Genomic DNA, 15,854 nt, shown 5'->3' with positions numbered 1-15,854 from the left:
TGGTCGTTCCAAATGCGAATCATTGCTCCCATGTCCTTCACAATATTACACCTACAGCCCCAAACATTGATATGTGCTGTGTGCCGTTATTTCCATTTCCCGGGTGACCGCCCCGCCCTCACACCTTTTTAGCATGCTTCTCGTCCAGCTCCTTTGCATCCTTGAAAGTTTTGCTGAGCGTCGATACCAGTCCGGACCTGAGATCCTGCAACTCCTTGTCTCGCCGTTCAGACACCGCCAGCAGGTCGCGGTATTTCTGCTCCCACCCCGACTCTGGTTCAATGACACCCCCTATCGTCGCTTTTTCGGCCGGCTTATCTCTGTCCTTTTCCTCCTCGGTCTTCTTCCATCTGTTATACATGACCGTCTGCACCATGTTGTAGTTGCCGCGGATGCTCCCCATCCGGAACTCCCACGCGCAGCTGTACGTCGCGCGGTCTTCGTACTCCATCTCGCGCTTGACCTTCAGCTTGCTTGTCGTCATCAGCGCTCTACCGCCGGCCAATGCTGCAAGGTTGATCAGGAAGGCGTCTTGGTTCGGTGCCGTCTGCCACATCCTCTCGACCGTCGTGTGCACTAGTGCGGACGCCTCCGCCATGCTGCACCCCTCGATTGGGTTGTTGTCCTGGTCCACCCATTCGCCGTTCGCCGTCTCCTCGGTGAAGTAGCCGAGCACGGCTTCGATGTTGGTGCGGTCTTCCATGTTCTCGAACATACCGACGGGGATGTCGTTCGATAGCGGCGGCGGCTCGTTGCCCTTCACGGCAGGCAGAACGTCTGGCGCGGTCTCTTGGGCTCGCAGATCTACCGGCGGTTGTGTCAAGCCGTTGTCACCGCTGCCGGGAGGTAGCTCGACAGCCGGCGCCGTCGTTTGAAGAGTCCCTGCGTCTGGTAGGTCACCGTTGACCATGACTACAGGCGGGGGCGGTGTTGCCAGCCGGACTGCGCCGCCGGGCCGGTCGGGAACTTGTAACGAGATGCTGGGCTTCGCTGGCCGCGGCATCTGCGGTATGCGCGGTAAGTAGTAGTCCTGGGGCATATCTGGTGGTGTGTTTTGGGTTATTGAAGCAGCGGGCGTGATCGGCGTCTCGACGCTTTTGTTCTCTGGGCTAGGCTTTTTGTAAGCTGGTCCCTCCGCAGGAAATGCTACAAACGGCCCGTCGACGTTGGCCTTGTTCATCGGCGGCCTGCCGCGGGTCTTGCCGGAGGCACCGGGACCACCACTCCGCCATGCTGAAGAGACGACTTTGGCGCCGTGCCTCCGATGTGACCCCTTTGGTTTTGATGGCGTGATTGCCGACCTGGGCTCCGCTTCACCCCAGAATGCATTGCGGTTTGTCGACGGCGTGATGGCAGACATTGGGCCTTGAGGGTACGCTGAGAGTGGTGTCTGCGCCGCGTCAGGGGCTTGTGGCCAGCCGGATGCCGATGCTGTATTTGCGCTCAGCTTTAGAGGATCTGAGCAGCCAAAGGTAGCCCTGCCATCGGGGTGAGCAGACCACGAGCCCAGGTTTTCTCTGTAGCCGTTCCCTATTGGCGGCGAGTCTATCCTGGCGCGCTGTGATGGAGACTTTGCAAGGTCGTCATCTTCCGGACGTTTCCTACCACGTCGAGGCTTGATGTGTGGTAATAGGGCTCGAAGAGCCATGTCGTCCTCAGCCATTACGCCATCCCGTCCTGCTTCACACACAGGAGTCGGGTCGTCAGGGATCTCAGTCCAGTACGGATGCGGATGATCCATCAAATACTCAAAAAAGGCATCCACATGCATGGAATGCATCCATCGCTGCAATGATCAGCTTCTCTCAGACCGTAAAGACTCTTTCACACATACCTTGAGGCGGACAGCATACTGCTGGATCTTCTGCGAGCTTTGCCCCTTGTCCTGGTCGGGTGGCTCGACGCCCAACTTGAGCGCCAACTCGGCCCATGTCTTGATCTCTTTCGTCTCCAGCTGCCTGATGAGCTGGAATAGGGTGAAAGTGCTGAAGCTCTTGCCGCCGCTCTTTGGCGGCACCCGGAACGCCTCCCGTAGTGCAGCGGTGTCCGTCTCAGCCGGCACGGCGGGATTGCAATGCAGCACGAACTGCACGTAGGCTTCCTCGATGGTGGCAGCGGTCACGTTCCTGTCTGGGAGTGTCGAGCGTGCCGTCATGGATGATGAGGATGGCGGCGGCAGAGGAGCTGTGGTTGCGAGTGGCAAGTGGTGTTGATGGGCCATGGACGGCGACGGGGATTGCCCATGCAAGCGGGTTGGATGCTGGTGTTGGTGCTGGTGTTGCTGTTGCGGGGATATCATGGCGCATGAGTCGGTGTTGGAGGGTCCGTGGAAATGGACATCATCATCAACATGGACGAGTCGTGGGATGAACGATTACCAGGCGCATTTGGCAGAGGATTGCGCGACGGACGAGACGAAGGGAGGGGGCCAGGCCAGGCCAGCCAAGTGGGCAAGCTAGCGACGCGACGTGACTGGGGATGTCGGAGGCATCACCGTTCAGAAGCGGGACCCCAATTTGTCTCTGTCTCTGTGGTTTCGCGGTTGATGGTGTTGAAGGCGCGCGGTGGTACTGTGGATGAAGAGATTCCAACAATTGCAGGAGGCGTAATCCCCGACAGGTAAAAGCCGACGGTCGATGTCGATTTCGTCCCTTCACTGGATCTCACTCGGATACCAAGCTCCGTGTCAATGGGGGTAGGCTTTCAAGATGAAAAAGCTTGGTTCAATTCAAACATCAATCGACTCGGCCGGGCAGTCTGAGCTTGCAGCAAGCCAGCAGCAGCGGACGGGACAGAGGTCGGGGTTAATTTAGGGCCCTTGCGAGGAGACACGCCGGGAGAAGGTCCGCACTACTAAAATTAGCCTTTGTTCACTGCTGCTGAAAGGGGGCAGAACCGGCCCCTGGGCTCCCTTTCATTCAGCCGTCGCCACTGATTGGGAGGCTTTTTGGGGCCGGGCTCCTCTTGGTTCGCTGCAAGCAGTGCGCCGGCTGAGCCCCACCACCCGTCAGAGACCACTCAGACGCTGAAGAAGATCAGAAAAGTGCCGATGCTTGGGCAGTGGAACACTGCAACACACGCAGTGGGCAGCACCCTCGGGTGGGAAAAGTGGGTGAGTCGGGTGGGAAAGCGGCTGCACCCTCTTGGAGTGAAGTGTTGCAGCCAGTGACCACTATCGATAGCACTGTTTCTTTTACACGGTGGAATGTCATCATCGACCGGCTTCCCCAGATCGCATTTGCTTATGTAAAAGCCACCCTTCACGCTGCTTATTCCCGGCAGCCCCAGTTTCGGGGAATGCTTTGGGTTTGTACCGGCATTTATCGGTATCGCGATCTGATCTCGCCGTTTGGGATCGTGCACCGATAGCTGCCAGAGATTGAACTCTATCACCCCAAGAGGGCATCAAAGCTCCTCGCCTTGCACGAACCCAATTTGTCCGGTCAGATGCTCCGAAGAATGACGCAAAATGTTGGGTTGAACGATGCGCGACGATGCCCAAGTCCCAGCAGCTGCTAGCATCTAAGGTCGAGAGGTAGGTAGGGGACGGGGACGGGCAGCAAGAAGCAATCCTTCCCGTAGGTCGGACTCGCAGCCCTTTGATGGACGTCAAATCTAAGTGTGAAGTCGACATTCATTGTGCATAGAAACCCGCACTTACATGACTTGCAGCTCCAAAGGACCCAGCCAATGCCACGTCTCCCGGCTCAATTCAAACTGGCTGCCGTAAGCCACCTTGACTAATCCGCTGGCCAAGAAGCCCATCCCCGCGTGCATCCTCCACTCTGCGCCTTTCGAGGCCCGGCTTGACTAATCCCCATCCTCTGCGCTGCTCCTTGCCCGTCCAATCAGCCCAAATGACGTGATTGCTCTCTCACAAGCAATGGCCATTGTGCGCTTCGAATGGCTTCATTTTCCGTCTTGCTTTGAAATACACCATTGATGTCTACAGGTATAAAGAAATAGTGAATCCCATGTATCCCGAAGACTTCGGACACACCAGGCTCCATTGAAACATCATCATCCGCATCCCATTGTGAACACTTACACCCGACTTTTGCCACGGCACACCTCGGTATAAGTCTCAAACTCAAAACATCTTCAGCCTCATCTTCGACTTCACCAGACGTCCCCTGGTTCTCAGACCAACTTATCCGACTTTGTATCTCATAACCCCTCTCAGCATAAACACAATGGCCATCGACACCATCCCCCGCGGTGATGTCCGCGCAACCCTAAACTTCTTCGCCCCTCCCGAAGACGGTTCCGCCCCCTACAACACCATCGTCCCCGAAGGCCTCCCGGGACGCAACTACTCAGATGACGTCCAGGAGGCCCTCCTGCACGACATCCGCGGCCGCGAGGCTGAATTCAACCTCGACCAGGACGCCTTCGCCGTCATCCGCAACCAGCCTCCGTCCGCCGAGAAGGAGTTTGTAGACGACGAGTCCATTAAGCAGAATTACTACCCGGAGCTCGAGAAGCTTCTTCTGGAGCACGTTCCGGGCTCCAACCGGGTCCTCTTCTTTGACCACACCATCCGCCGCGCAGACCCCAAGGCGAACAGGAACCCCGTCACCCGCGTGCACATCGACCAGACGCCCGTCTCCGTCATCCAGCGCGTGAAGAAGCACCTGCCTGAGGAGGCGCACAAGCTCCTGGCGGGCCGGTACCGGATCATCAACGTCTGGAGGCCGCTCAACAAGAACCCCGTCGAGTCGTTTCCGCTGGGTTTCGCTTCGTCTTCGACGCTGGACGATGCGGACATCGTCCCCATCGAACATCGGTATTCCAACGGCTACACCGGCGAGACCGCGGGGATCAAGTTTAGCCCTAGCCAGAAGTGGTACTACCTGAGCGGCATGACCGGAGACGAGCGGCTGCTTCTCGAGTGCTTCGACAGTGAGGGGCTTCGGGATGGGACCGGGGTTCAGGGGGGAAGACTGGCTCATACTGCTTTCGTTGACCCTAGGACAAGACCTGATGCTGAAGGCCGCGAGAGCATCGAAGTTCGCGCGCTAGTGTTCGGGCCTTGAGTGGGAAAAGAGTAGAGACTAGATAATAACTTCACGATAACATGTTAAATTAAGAGCATTAGGGTATCAATGCATGCGAGCTGTCTTAATATCAGATGGAGACGCGTCCCCTCGTAATCACAAGCTCTCGTGCCATATGCCACCCTGTGTCCTGGAGCCGTATGCTTCCACAACGTACAGTCCTTAATCGTAGGTCTCGAAAAATGAAAATGCATAGTCGCTCTATACGCGGGGTCTAACCGCGGGAAAGGGGACGTGTTGTCCACGTATCGCCCAGATGCTGGCCTTCCTGAAAACATCAATAGTTAAATACCGAATCCCAACCCTTTTCCGAACTCCGAGACACCGTAAAATCATCAGCATGTTCATGACTGGTTCTTGCGGCCCTTTCCGCGGGAGCTGCCTTGCCGGCTCATAGCCGCACCACCAGCCGCGCTACTGTTGCGGCTCATCGGCACCGCAGCGACGGCTGCAAGAGATGACATGGGCGGGGGAGCTTCGTCTCTCACGCTGCTCTCAATCGGTTGGAGATCCTCTCTAAGGTTCGTCGGGTCCGGTCGAGGACCAGGCTTGAAGCCTGACCAAGGCGTCTTGGTGTAAGGAGCAATGGAAGCTTCAAGCAGCCTCCTGCTGCCATTGGGGTGGTCGATGGAATCGCCGGGCTTATGGCTAGCATCGTACTTTTTGAACAGGTCCATGACCATGATATCAGAGCTGATCTCATCCTGTGACAGCGACTGCGGGAGGTTGGCATCGGTGTTTCCCCTGACAGGCTTGAAGTAGTTGGTCATGGATGATGACGGCAGCTTGGCGGTCTCATGCGGATGCATGATTTCGAGGTACTTGGGCAACTCCAATCCATTGGCACCCTCAACGGCGTCAATCAGATTCTGATTGATGCCAGCCCTGGTACTTCTAGTCGCGTGAGAGCTGGTGCGTTCCATCATGGGCGCGGCAGGCCAAGCCTCACTATCCTGGTCGCCGTCCTCGCCGTGACCGGAATCGCTACCGGGGGACGAGCCACCGTTCGCGTAGGCCTTGTGCCTCAGAATGTGCTTGTGGGCGGCAATCGCTGCCGCATTGTACGCCATCGTGAGCTCCTTCTCGGTGAAAAGCTTATCAATACTGTAGGCGGGACCGTTCTGCTTCGCTGCGACGCGAAGCTTCTCGTTCTGCCAGAGGGGTGTCGTGCTGTTAGGGTCGAGCGCCCGCCTGGAGGGGACAGGAGAGCCGTCGTCCTCGCCGGGGTTCCTCTTGCGCTTCTTGTTATCCGAATAGCCCGGAAACTCCTCGGCGTCCTTGCGCAACCTTGTTGCTCGCTTCCCATGTGTGCCGCCAGGACTGGCGGGGTTGGTAATGCTGAACTGATTGGGGTGGAGCAGCAAGGCGGACGAGTCGGAGATTTCCAGAGCTTCCTTCTCCTTATTAAGGCGGATTTTCCTCGAGAGCAGAGTGTTGACGAGACGATCGCGGAGCGTAGCAGAGAGGGCGCTATGCTCGCGCTTTGCGGTTTCGACCTTGTAGAGGTATTCATTCTTGTATTGGTGGAGGCGGCGCTCGTGTTCGTGCTGTTGTTGCAATTGTCAGTTTAGCCGACCGTTGGAAAAGTTGGTCGCACTCACCATGTGCTGGAGTAAGTGAAAGTCTCGGTACTCAATGAGATCCTCGATACCCTGGACAAAGTCCTCGAATTTGGGACCTGCCATCTGAAGGAGGGTCCGGCTGGAATCGGCCAGCGGCTCTTGTCCCTGGGTCTCGTCATGCTCCTGGCGCAGGCTGGCGATGACGCTGAGGACGTCTTCAGAGTAGGGATCGATACGCTGAACCAAGTTGGTGTCAACCTGAACTTTCTGGAGCTGGTCACGGTATCCGACTTCACGATCCCGGTTGAATTTCTCTTGGAGACTGTTGATCTTGTCGGCCAGAACCTGGCGCTTGCGGTCGCGCTTCGATTGAGCTGCGGGTGCGGGCGACGCTCGACCGGTTTTCTGGTGGCCCGAAGCGCCCCCAAGGTTGGGGGGAGCTGCGTCGTTGGTAGCCATGATACTGAATAATCGAAGATCGTACGTGAATCGCTGGCTTCGAGTGTTATAGATCGGGTTGAGCGTGGAGGAAGATTGAGGTTTTGGTCAGCGGAACCGGGCGGGTGGTGTGAAGCCGGCCGTCGCAAGCCGTAGCTCGGGCGACGGGTGCGGCAGAGAGAAAAGAAGACAAAGATGTATATAGATTGACGTCGACGAGGTATGAACAAGAGATTATATCTCTCAATCACATCTCTCAGAAAAGGAGGAACCTAACCAAATGCCCATTCGTAAGGCAGATCGCTGCGGTGTTTGTGTGGGAAGCTGGGCCGGAGGAGAAAGGTGAGGGCACCGCGAAAGAATGGTCTTGTGCCAGGCGACCTTGTCAGCCTTCTGAGTTAGTGGCTGCAAGGGTGCTCTGTACCTGACCGCTGGCGGACTGAGATTTTTCATTGGCTCCGTGGCCCGCCGACGACTTTCGCTTTGACCAGGAGCCCAGTGACAGAACCAAGAAGGGACGAAAAAACGGCAGCACTGTGCCACGTCAATTTCCAGCGCATTATCCCTGTGTATCGAGGCTTGCGCACCGTACGACAGGGTCCTGGACAGAAGACAGCGACAGACCAGGTCCAAAATTCAGGACCGCATGGGATACGCGATTATGAGCAACAAGCAGCAACATTGTATTAATCATATTTGGGACGTCTGGGATTTCCAGATACTCGATGCGTGATCTCATAATGACAGCCTACAGTCCGCTTCTAAGCTTCTGCAGCTGGCTCATCAAGCCATAGCCACCAAGATATGTCTTCGTTTCCGCGGGGTCGGCATGAACGCTCCCCTTGCGCGCTCTCCCCTCAATCCCGTTGCCTTGGTTCCGACTCGCCTGGTCCACCTCCTTCATCAGATCGCGGTGCCGGTCCTCGACCATCTTGGCCAGACTCTCAATGAACTTTGTCCGTCCCTTCTCCTCCGCCGTGCCCTTCCACACTTGGTTGAGGTCCTTAAGCTCCTCGATTCGCTGCGCCGCCTTCTCGATCCCCTGAACGGGGTCCTCTGATTTGTGCAGGAGTTGTGATATCTCGTCCCGCAGCTTCTGGAGCACCTGCTGGCCCTTGTCCTCCGTGCTGTGCTGATCGGAGCCGGGCTCTGGCGCTGACACGGAGAGGAAGGATGAGCTGACTGAGAGTTCCGAAGGCGGAAACACAAAGTCCATGGCATCGCCAAACGTCTTGATTACAGAGTCCAGGCGAGACCGCACCACAGTCAGGGTGCGCAGCTGCTTGATGTACGGTGGCTCCTCAACTGCGCCCTCATCCTCGGCCGGTACCGTCGCTGCGGTGGCTTCTTCCGCCTTGGTCGCGCCGACTGAAGCCTTCCTTTCCTCCGCGTCCGTCGTTTTAGAAGGAGCGTCCTTCGTGGCCTCACTAAGACCACCGGGGACAAACTTTTTGATGTCGTCTTGTAACGTGTCGTTCATCGTCTCGGCAAGACTCAACGTCTCGCCTCGCAAGAGTTCGACCTCATACGCAAGTCGACTGCCACTTCTCAGAATATCGTCAGTCAGCTGTGTGAGGGTTCCTGAGAGCCTGGTCGTGTGGACATTGAGCTGGGATAGTAACGTCTGCGCCTCGTTGGAGAGATCGGCCAAAGGAACAGTCTGACCTCCATTGCGTGAGGCATGGTGGCCGCTAGGCTGTAACGGCGGCAGCGAAGCGTTGAGGTAGGCTGCAGGATCAAAAGAGGGATCCAAAAAGTCTTGCAAGAAGTCGTCGGCTACATGGCTCGATTTTGGCTCAATGGTCGACTTGGACTGCTGGCGTGTATGGATGGGGATGTTCTTGGTTGAAGCTGCGTTGCTGCTTTGGCGTCGGCGCAATGCCGACTTGGAATCCCACGACATTATGGCCGAAGTATGATTATCACACCGTAGTCCGATATGGTCGATACGATGCCATGTGAGAACGTTGTCGCGAATTCCCAATGAGGACACTTGACATCAGCGATGAGGCCGTGCCTGAATTGGTGAGTGAGAGGTTGGTGGTTGGGAGCAGGACACCTGGCCCCACTCGCATCCCGCTGCCCGTCTCCCTTTAGCGAACACCGCACTGTGGGCGTGACAGGGGGTGGAGCAGTGCCTGGAAGGCATTTCCAACGACCTGACTTACATCATGGAATTGGCTTTTCGATCAACTATCCGGCGCATCCACCTGGTAACATATTTTATGTTCATTTTAGAATTACGTGATGGAAAGTCAGCCTAGGCTTGACCATTATTGGGTATCTTTCGGCCAAAGCAGCTCCCTTTTGTACAGACATCGAACCATGGTCACAAACACGACAACCCATACAACAATCAATCCTGCAGCCATGACACACGCAAAAATCTGAAGCCCAGAGTTCTGGAACACTTTTCCAAGGGCCGCAGTGGCAGTGACGAGCGCAGTGTTGGGAAACACAAACGACCACCACGTCATCTGGAAGGGCATCTTGTTTGCTGGACGCACATACTTCCACAACGACCCGACGGAGACGACAAAGAACCACACGGAGAGACCCCAGAGCCACAATCCGATCATGACAGAGAGCACCTTGATAATTGGTACGGCTAGGTCGGTGCCTAAGAATCCTTGAGGCAAAATCTTGTCGGCTTGGTTCCCCAGCAGGACTGTGGAGGTCAGCAAACTACCACGAATGATACGAATAGCCAATCTTACCTATCCCACCAACCGTGAACGCAAATGGTCCAATAGAGATGAACTAATAGATGATGAGTACTTTCTTCCTAAGCAGATGGCAGTATAACGTACCACACCAGGCCGCTGAAAGTCGCGCGGCAGCTTTTGTGTCATTAATCGATAGATAAAGGCGGCTGAGATCATGAAGGCGATCAAGCATCCTGCACCTTGTGTGGCCACAGCAGAGAGCGCAATCGCCGTTCTATTCAATATGACCTGCGTCTGGTTTGTCTGGGATGCGGCCGTGATGAGATTTGAGGCGAAGGGCGCAGTGAGAAGGAGAGGATAGGCTGGGAATACCCAGGTTGGCGTCATAGTGTGGATGGGGAAGACTCTTCAGGGCCATTAGCAGTTTACAAGATTTCTCAGCTTAGGGAACTCTTACAATGTAGACCAGAGGACCAAGTATATGGTAGCGCTAGCCAGCATACTCATCGCGGTATATGACCAGAACAAGATTTGCATAATCCTCAGGAGCCATGGCCCAACATACGGAACACCAAACTGGCAAATGTTTATGCATATGATGGCAAACCTGTCACGTTCAGAGTTTGTCCTCATGGGCGAGCGCTAGATGGTACTTACGAAACAACCTTGGGACAGAGTGTTAGTGACTGTAGGACTCAAGATAGTCTTGACTTACAGATGCCGGTATGAAAAGTGATTCTGTCTGGTCGGTGAAAGTATGAATCAAGGTCCCTGGGCGCCAGTGGAAACGCAATGTTGCCAAGACACAGTTCATGACGAAAAGAAGAACATTCAGTAAGAAGAAGGCTATGGCTATGCCATTTAGCCACGCAGCTTGGTACGGGACTGTCGAGATGTGAGTTTGAAGGTTCGCATTTCATGCTTGGGATTGGTTGACTTACGGGAATGTATTACATTTGCCATTCCTCCAGTTGCCTGTGTCATGGTGAGTGTCAGATCGCGAGCATCAAGAAGTCGGTATGCCATACCATCGTCTGCTATCAGTCAGTCTACGAATGTGAAGAGAAAGTTCAAGATATGCAATACCATGGTGAACCATGTCCACGTATGACAGACGATCCTATCACGAAGACCAACACGACCATTGGGTGACCTTTTACTAGAGCCCTTCTCCATGCGCGAATCCAAATTGTCGGGGGGATGCCCATTTGAATGCGGTTGGGAATCTGAGGCGGTTGGATCAGAGTCGGACGGCAGAACAGGACCATAGGAAGGATGCGGAACAAATGCCGGGCGCCTCACCGGCGAACTCAGGGCAGGAGCAGAAGCCGAGGCGCCTTCAGGAGCGGCAGAGAAATAAGAAGGGCGGTTGAGCTCATCTGGAGTTTGGTAGCCGCAATCGGCTACCACGTGGGGACCGGCGGCGGCCATTTCGCAGTAGGGGAATCCCAATCGTCAGGTCCTCGAGCCAGTAGTTTCGACACAACATAAAGAGGGAAGAGTATGCTGGGCTCTGCATTGGTCAAGGCGATATTGATGTAGACCAGGTTGGTGATGAAAACAACGTGGTCGAGGAAAAGAGAACCAAGATCGAAAAGAGGCATGCTCTCAACTGGGCGGGCGTTCGAGACGCAATTCCGCGCACCGCGCCTTGGACCGGAAAAAAAAGGTGGTGGTGGTGGAGGAGGACGGGGGACGGCGGGAGGGGTGACGATTAGGCCGGGCCGTGGACGAGACGTGTGTGGGTGGATGTAGTCAGATGCCGACCCGTGGTGCAGGACCGCGACCGCAGATCCTGGTCCTTTCCTTGGGAGATAGAGGAGCCCTGAGTTGTCCGGTGACAGCGGCCAAGATACCCAGGCTGGGTGCTGCTCAGTTTTCTTGCGTGACCGGGTACTTTCTCGTTACTTTGGAGGCAGTTGGTTGACGGCGTTTGTTGATTGGTGGCGGTGGTCGCGTGCTTGTTGCCTCATGAGATAGCAACCCGTGGAACTAGCGGTGATGGTGCGCGATGGGTTCAAGCCGAGCTGGAAAAGGTCGTCGAAATGTGGATGTATGCACAGTAGCACACAAGTACACAGCGGGTATGCCTTGTCGAGTGTCGTCAGCGTTTCCTTGGTAAGTGACAGAAATTGATCCGCAGTGAGTAAGGCAGGCCCCAGCAAGACATTGGAAGTGTAAAGTGGTGCCTGCGTCATTCAAACTTTTGGCAGTCCAGTTGCCCAGCTTCTGTCGTGCTCGCCGAGGAAAAACGGATGCACCATGCCGAGCCTGGCACACTGGGTGGACTAGCACTGTGAGTTGCCCGCCTATCAATCTCTGCTCCACTACAACACAGTCTATCGCAGCATGTGGATCACGTACAAAGGTGTTAGCTGCCCGCCGCGGAAGTCGTACAAGTCCGAGGACCCCCAAAATAAGATGCGCTAGACCAAGCGCATACGGCTATGGCCCAAGCCTGTGGCTCAACGGCTTCTGTAGGTACCAGGTAAGGTATGGTAGGCAGGCAACCTGGAAGGCAAGGCAAGGCAGTGCGGTTGTTTTCCTGTTGAAAATGCGAACGGAGTTCCCTGGATCTTAGACACTGTGCACTTTTGTCGATCGTCGACATATGCTGTGTCACGGTTGCATTTTCCGCGGCCTGCCTTACTTGTGTAATGTATTCTAAAGTGATCTGAAAGGCGATAAAGTGGAAGGTTCTGTTATCATGGTCATTAATGAGTCCCCGGATCCTCAATCTGGAGGCCCCTATTTCCATTATGCTGGAGCGACTGCTTGTCCTGTGGGCTGGTATGTACTCTTTCTTACTACCGTCCTCGCCGTCATTATATCCCTTATCGTTATTATTACCTTTATTGTCGTCGTCTACTACTGTCGTTCTCGATGGAAGTAACTAAGCAAAGACGGGAAATACAGCCGCGAGACACAGGAAAACCTGGCGGTCTCTCAACCTGCTTGTCTTCCACGTACAAAACCGAGGTGGGATGTCCACTCACCGTGCAGAGTGGGGGTCGCTCGCACTATCCCCGCACAATTGGCGTTGACAGTCCGGGGCAGCATACCCGCTGCAACTTCCCTGCCTACCTACTGCCCTCATGCCTGCCGTATCGACAAGTTGAACACCATTCGTTTGACGATGCCTGCCCTTCGTTTATATTCCAAACATGGTTTCCTCAGTTATACACCTTGATCCCTTTGCTCTCCGCCATACCAAGACATCTTTTAGCGTCACCGTGGCATCCAACTTTTCTTTGCGGTCCTTGTTCGAAGACTTTGCCGTGTCGGACCCAGACGAGCTTCTCGCGGGTCTGGAGGATGGAAGAATAAACTTATCGAAAGCGCCAATATGCCGGCTCCATATTTCGATACTCGAGGAAGAGCCTATTGAGGACATATCTACGCCCAGTCTCGTGAATGATGTGGCCTGCTTCATTCAAGCCTGCTCTGTAAGTACACCCCGAGCCATTTTTGAATGTCGACTAACACTTCCTTGGATTTGGGACCAGCTGGGGATTCGGCTGATTCGAGAAGTCAAACAACTTCAAGCCTCGCAATCGCCTACATTCAAGATGGAATATCAGAGCGATGTGCCTCAGAATATGGGACCCCCAGGCACCTCAATTCTCGTACTGCAACATCTTACCTGCACATTCTCTTTTCATCAGACGCACGACGCAGCAAATGGAACCGAGGGTGTCAAAGTCCCACCGCCATTCACGAGAGCTGCTTTGAATTCGACTCTTACTCGTCACAGCTTCCAGGAATCTGAAGTGCTGTCAGCGAAGTAGGAGTCCCTGCACGACACAGAAGATCTCCCAGAAACGCAAGATTCGGGCATTGGCCTTGAAGCCCTTGAAGAGGCTTCCATTTCAGCCATTGCATGCGAAGATCATGATGACGAGCCAATAGTCGCTCCTGCGGCACCGGCTGCTGAGAACCTTCACTTCGATGGCGCGGATGGCCAGGGTGGAGTGACGCGGTACTTGGACGCCATTCAAGGTCTCGTAGAAGCCAGCCTATTCACCTTGATATCCGGACCAAAAGCCATGGCTGGTTTCAGAACGATTACGAAGATGACATCGCCTTCCCTCAGCCTTCTCATGCCACAGGTGTTGAACACCAAGCACTTATCAGTATGGTGTCCTATCCGAACTACGTACTGCCCACGGACATACTGACAGTTTCAGGCAATCGCTGTTCAATCACGCCTCCTACCTATTCTGACCTCGACACTCGTCGATGCGCAGCGAATTCATACCGGCTCCACGGAAATCATAGCACCTAGTGACTCAGACGAGCTATCGTCGCGAAGCCGAGACCTTTTAGACAGTGATGTCGGAGAAGTGGCGCGCAAACTTTGGGGATTGGCAAACTCGAAAACTACTGTGCCGCCTCCTGTTCGCCAAAGACGTCGCGCAGCGCCCCAAGGATTGTTTGGCTATACGGAGGCTGTTTTCGCCGCGACAGCAGTTGAGACTTTGTCTGACGACGAAAATAACGTCGAAGATTTCATGGATGACGACTTGGATCAAACTTTCGCCATGGTTTCCGAAGAAGAGCTGCTGGCCTGGGAAGCCCCTCTGTCGCCACACCGCTATTTGGAAGGGCCTGAAACGGGGAGACTTGATTCTGACTGCGGATATCAGCTATCTGACTTCGGCGAAGACGAGAACCTAAGCCAACCTCGAAGTGAAGTCGCATCACCGAGCTGGGAAATGGAAGTTGATTTTCCAGACGGCGATCGTGAAGATTGGGCCGACGACCTTGGAAGACCAGCTCGCTTTTACGATACAGCAGCTGATGAATGGCCAGATATGTGGTCTGCGGACGGGCTTGATGAAGACACGGTCAGCGATTTTGGGAACATGGATGACGAAGCTGTTGAACACAGCATTTGTGGAGAGGCTTCGCCTGCTCTCTCTGACACGGAGACTGGCGAAGAGCTGGAATCAGATGGTGCTGGCAAGGAAGAATACTGGTTGATCGCTAACGATGACAGAGTTCGTCACGACTACGAAGGATTTGACTTGGACGCTGCCGAAGAGGCCGACTCTCATTGCAACAACCAAAGATACACGGAACTAATACCGCCATGGGGGGATGCATGGCAGGGATATGAGAATAGAGGCGTGGAGGGCGAAGGGCGCGGCATGGAACTGTACAGCCCGGAGTCAAGGTGCGAAGATCCTGAAAACGGCTTTCTACGCGACCCATCTGCCGACGGTTCTTGGCGACATGACGCCGGGTTTGAATCTGATGAAGGCTATTCAGAGTCGGTGTTATACCAGCAACATATATGGCCGGAGGATGTCATGCTAGCGGAAGAGGAGCCACATTTTCTCGAAAACGGGTAGCCATGATTTGAAAGCTTCAAGCGCTGTTGAACTACAGAAACTCGGTTGATATCCAAGATGAGCCTCTGGTGGATGAAAATCTATACCGAAAAGGTTATGCCGCAAGAAAATGATGTCGAGTGCAACCTGTGACATTCGAGCATCGTAAGTTCGTCCTCCACTGACCCGAACAAGGCCGGTCCCATCTGTCGAAACCCCACCAACCTGCTCATTATTCCCACGCCATGACATCGCCTTTTCCCCCTCCGCATGCCAACGATCCTTCGCATCAGATCGCCCAGCTTCGCCATACGCAGTCGGTGGTCGAATCCGAGATCGCGGCCGTAATCCAAACGCAAACGGATATTTGTCGGAACGATCCTGCCAACAGAGTCGTGACTCCTCCCTGCTGAATCCAATTTTCCACCTATTTCTTGCCACCCTTGGCAGCTCCCTTCTTGGGCTCCTTCTTCTTCTTCTGTTCCGGCTTCAACGTCGCGAAGTGGATGTACCAGAGTAGGACAATCTGCAGAATGACGGCAACGAGGACGATCAAAAGGATCGTGAACAGAATGGGCTGGTCGTTCAGGACGGCCACGGCCTCAGGCGTGGCGCCAATGGATCGGAACCAGTCGAATTGACCCATCTTTGCGGCTGTGGTAGTGGCGACGGGACGGTACGGGTTGCGGATCGGTCTTGGTGATGACTCGTGATTAACGTCGCTCTTCGTGAGAGTGGTTTGCGATCGGTGTAGAGCGTGGCGTGGTGAATTAAAAGGTGTGTAATCGAAAGAAAGTC

The 15,854-nt window shown here is 54.8% G+C and overlaps 7 protein-coding genes across 7 annotated transcripts; 2 read left to right on the top strand and 5 right to left on the bottom strand.

The window, feature by feature from the left end:
- Window positions 1–118: 118 nt before the first annotated feature.
- abp2 (ARS-binding protein 2) lies at window positions 119–2,155 on the bottom strand (the record flags this gene model as incomplete). Its single annotated transcript, XM_032025382.1, has 2 exons — window positions 119–1,786; window positions 1,835–2,155. The coding sequence occupies 2 exons, from the start codon at window positions 2,153–2,155 to the stop codon at window positions 119–121; spliced, it is 1,989 nt and encodes a 662-aa protein (XP_031878001.1).
- Window positions 2,156–4,193: 2,038 nt separating this feature from the next.
- Window positions 4,194–5,036, top strand: aclN-0 (Aspirochlorine biosynthesis protein N; the record flags this gene model as incomplete). The annotated part of the gene is made up of 1 exon (XM_032025383.1): window positions 4,194–5,036. One exon carries the CDS (start codon window positions 4,194–4,196, stop codon window positions 5,034–5,036), a length of 843 nt encoding a protein of 280 aa, XP_031877998.1.
- A 365-nt stretch (window positions 5,037–5,401) lies between these two features.
- Window positions 5,402–7,078, bottom strand: CGGC5_v009507 (uncharacterized protein; the record flags this gene model as incomplete). Its single annotated transcript, XM_032025384.1, has 2 exons — window positions 5,402–6,604; window positions 6,659–7,078. The coding sequence occupies 2 exons, from the start codon at window positions 7,076–7,078 to the stop codon at window positions 5,402–5,404; spliced, it is 1,623 nt and encodes a 540-aa protein (XP_031877999.1).
- Window positions 7,079–7,805: 727 nt separating this feature from the next.
- On the bottom strand, window positions 7,806–8,960 carry CGGC5_v009506 (uncharacterized protein; the record flags this gene model as incomplete). The annotated part of the gene is made up of 1 exon (XM_032025385.1): window positions 7,806–8,960. The coding sequence occupies one exon, from the start codon at window positions 8,958–8,960 to the stop codon at window positions 7,806–7,808; it is 1,155 nt and encodes a 384-aa protein (XP_031878057.1).
- Window positions 8,961–9,330: 370 nt separating this feature from the next.
- On the bottom strand, window positions 9,331–11,154 carry mae1-2 (Malic acid transport protein; the record flags this gene model as incomplete). Its single annotated transcript, XM_066152181.1, has 9 exons — window positions 9,331–9,725; window positions 9,775–9,817; window positions 9,868–10,129; window positions 10,181–10,330; window positions 10,381–10,388; window positions 10,439–10,608; window positions 10,665–10,698; window positions 10,884–10,949; window positions 11,026–11,154. The coding sequence occupies 9 exons, from the start codon at window positions 11,152–11,154 to the stop codon at window positions 9,331–9,333; spliced, it is 1,257 nt and encodes a 418-aa protein (XP_066008509.1).
- A 1,733-nt stretch (window positions 11,155–12,887) lies between these two features.
- On the top strand, window positions 12,888–15,077 carry CGGC5_v009504 (uncharacterized protein; the record flags this gene model as incomplete). The annotated part of the gene is made up of 4 exons (XM_066152180.1): window positions 12,888–13,169; window positions 13,230–13,310; window positions 13,512–13,856; window positions 13,911–15,077. 4 exons carry the CDS (start codon window positions 12,888–12,890, stop codon window positions 15,075–15,077), a joined length of 1,875 nt encoding a protein of 624 aa, XP_066008510.1.
- A 406-nt stretch (window positions 15,078–15,483) lies between these two features.
- Window positions 15,484–15,702, bottom strand: CGGC5_v009503 (uncharacterized protein; the record flags this gene model as incomplete). Its single annotated transcript, XM_032025388.1, has 1 exon — window positions 15,484–15,702. The coding sequence occupies one exon, from the start codon at window positions 15,700–15,702 to the stop codon at window positions 15,484–15,486; it is 219 nt and encodes a 72-aa protein (XP_031878056.1).
- Window positions 15,703–15,854: the final 152 nt, after the last annotated feature.

The sequence above is a fragment of the Colletotrichum fructicola genome (genome assembly GCF_000319635.2).
Source record: "Colletotrichum fructicola Nara gc5 chromosome Unknown KSG_Nara_v1_contig05, whole genome shotgun sequence".
In the NCBI taxonomy this organism is placed as follows: Eukaryota; Fungi; Ascomycota; class Sordariomycetes; order Glomerellales; family Glomerellaceae; genus Colletotrichum; species Colletotrichum fructicola.
The sequence above is the reverse complement of the archived record's forward strand: the minus strand, read 5'-3'. Positions and strand labels throughout refer to the sequence as shown.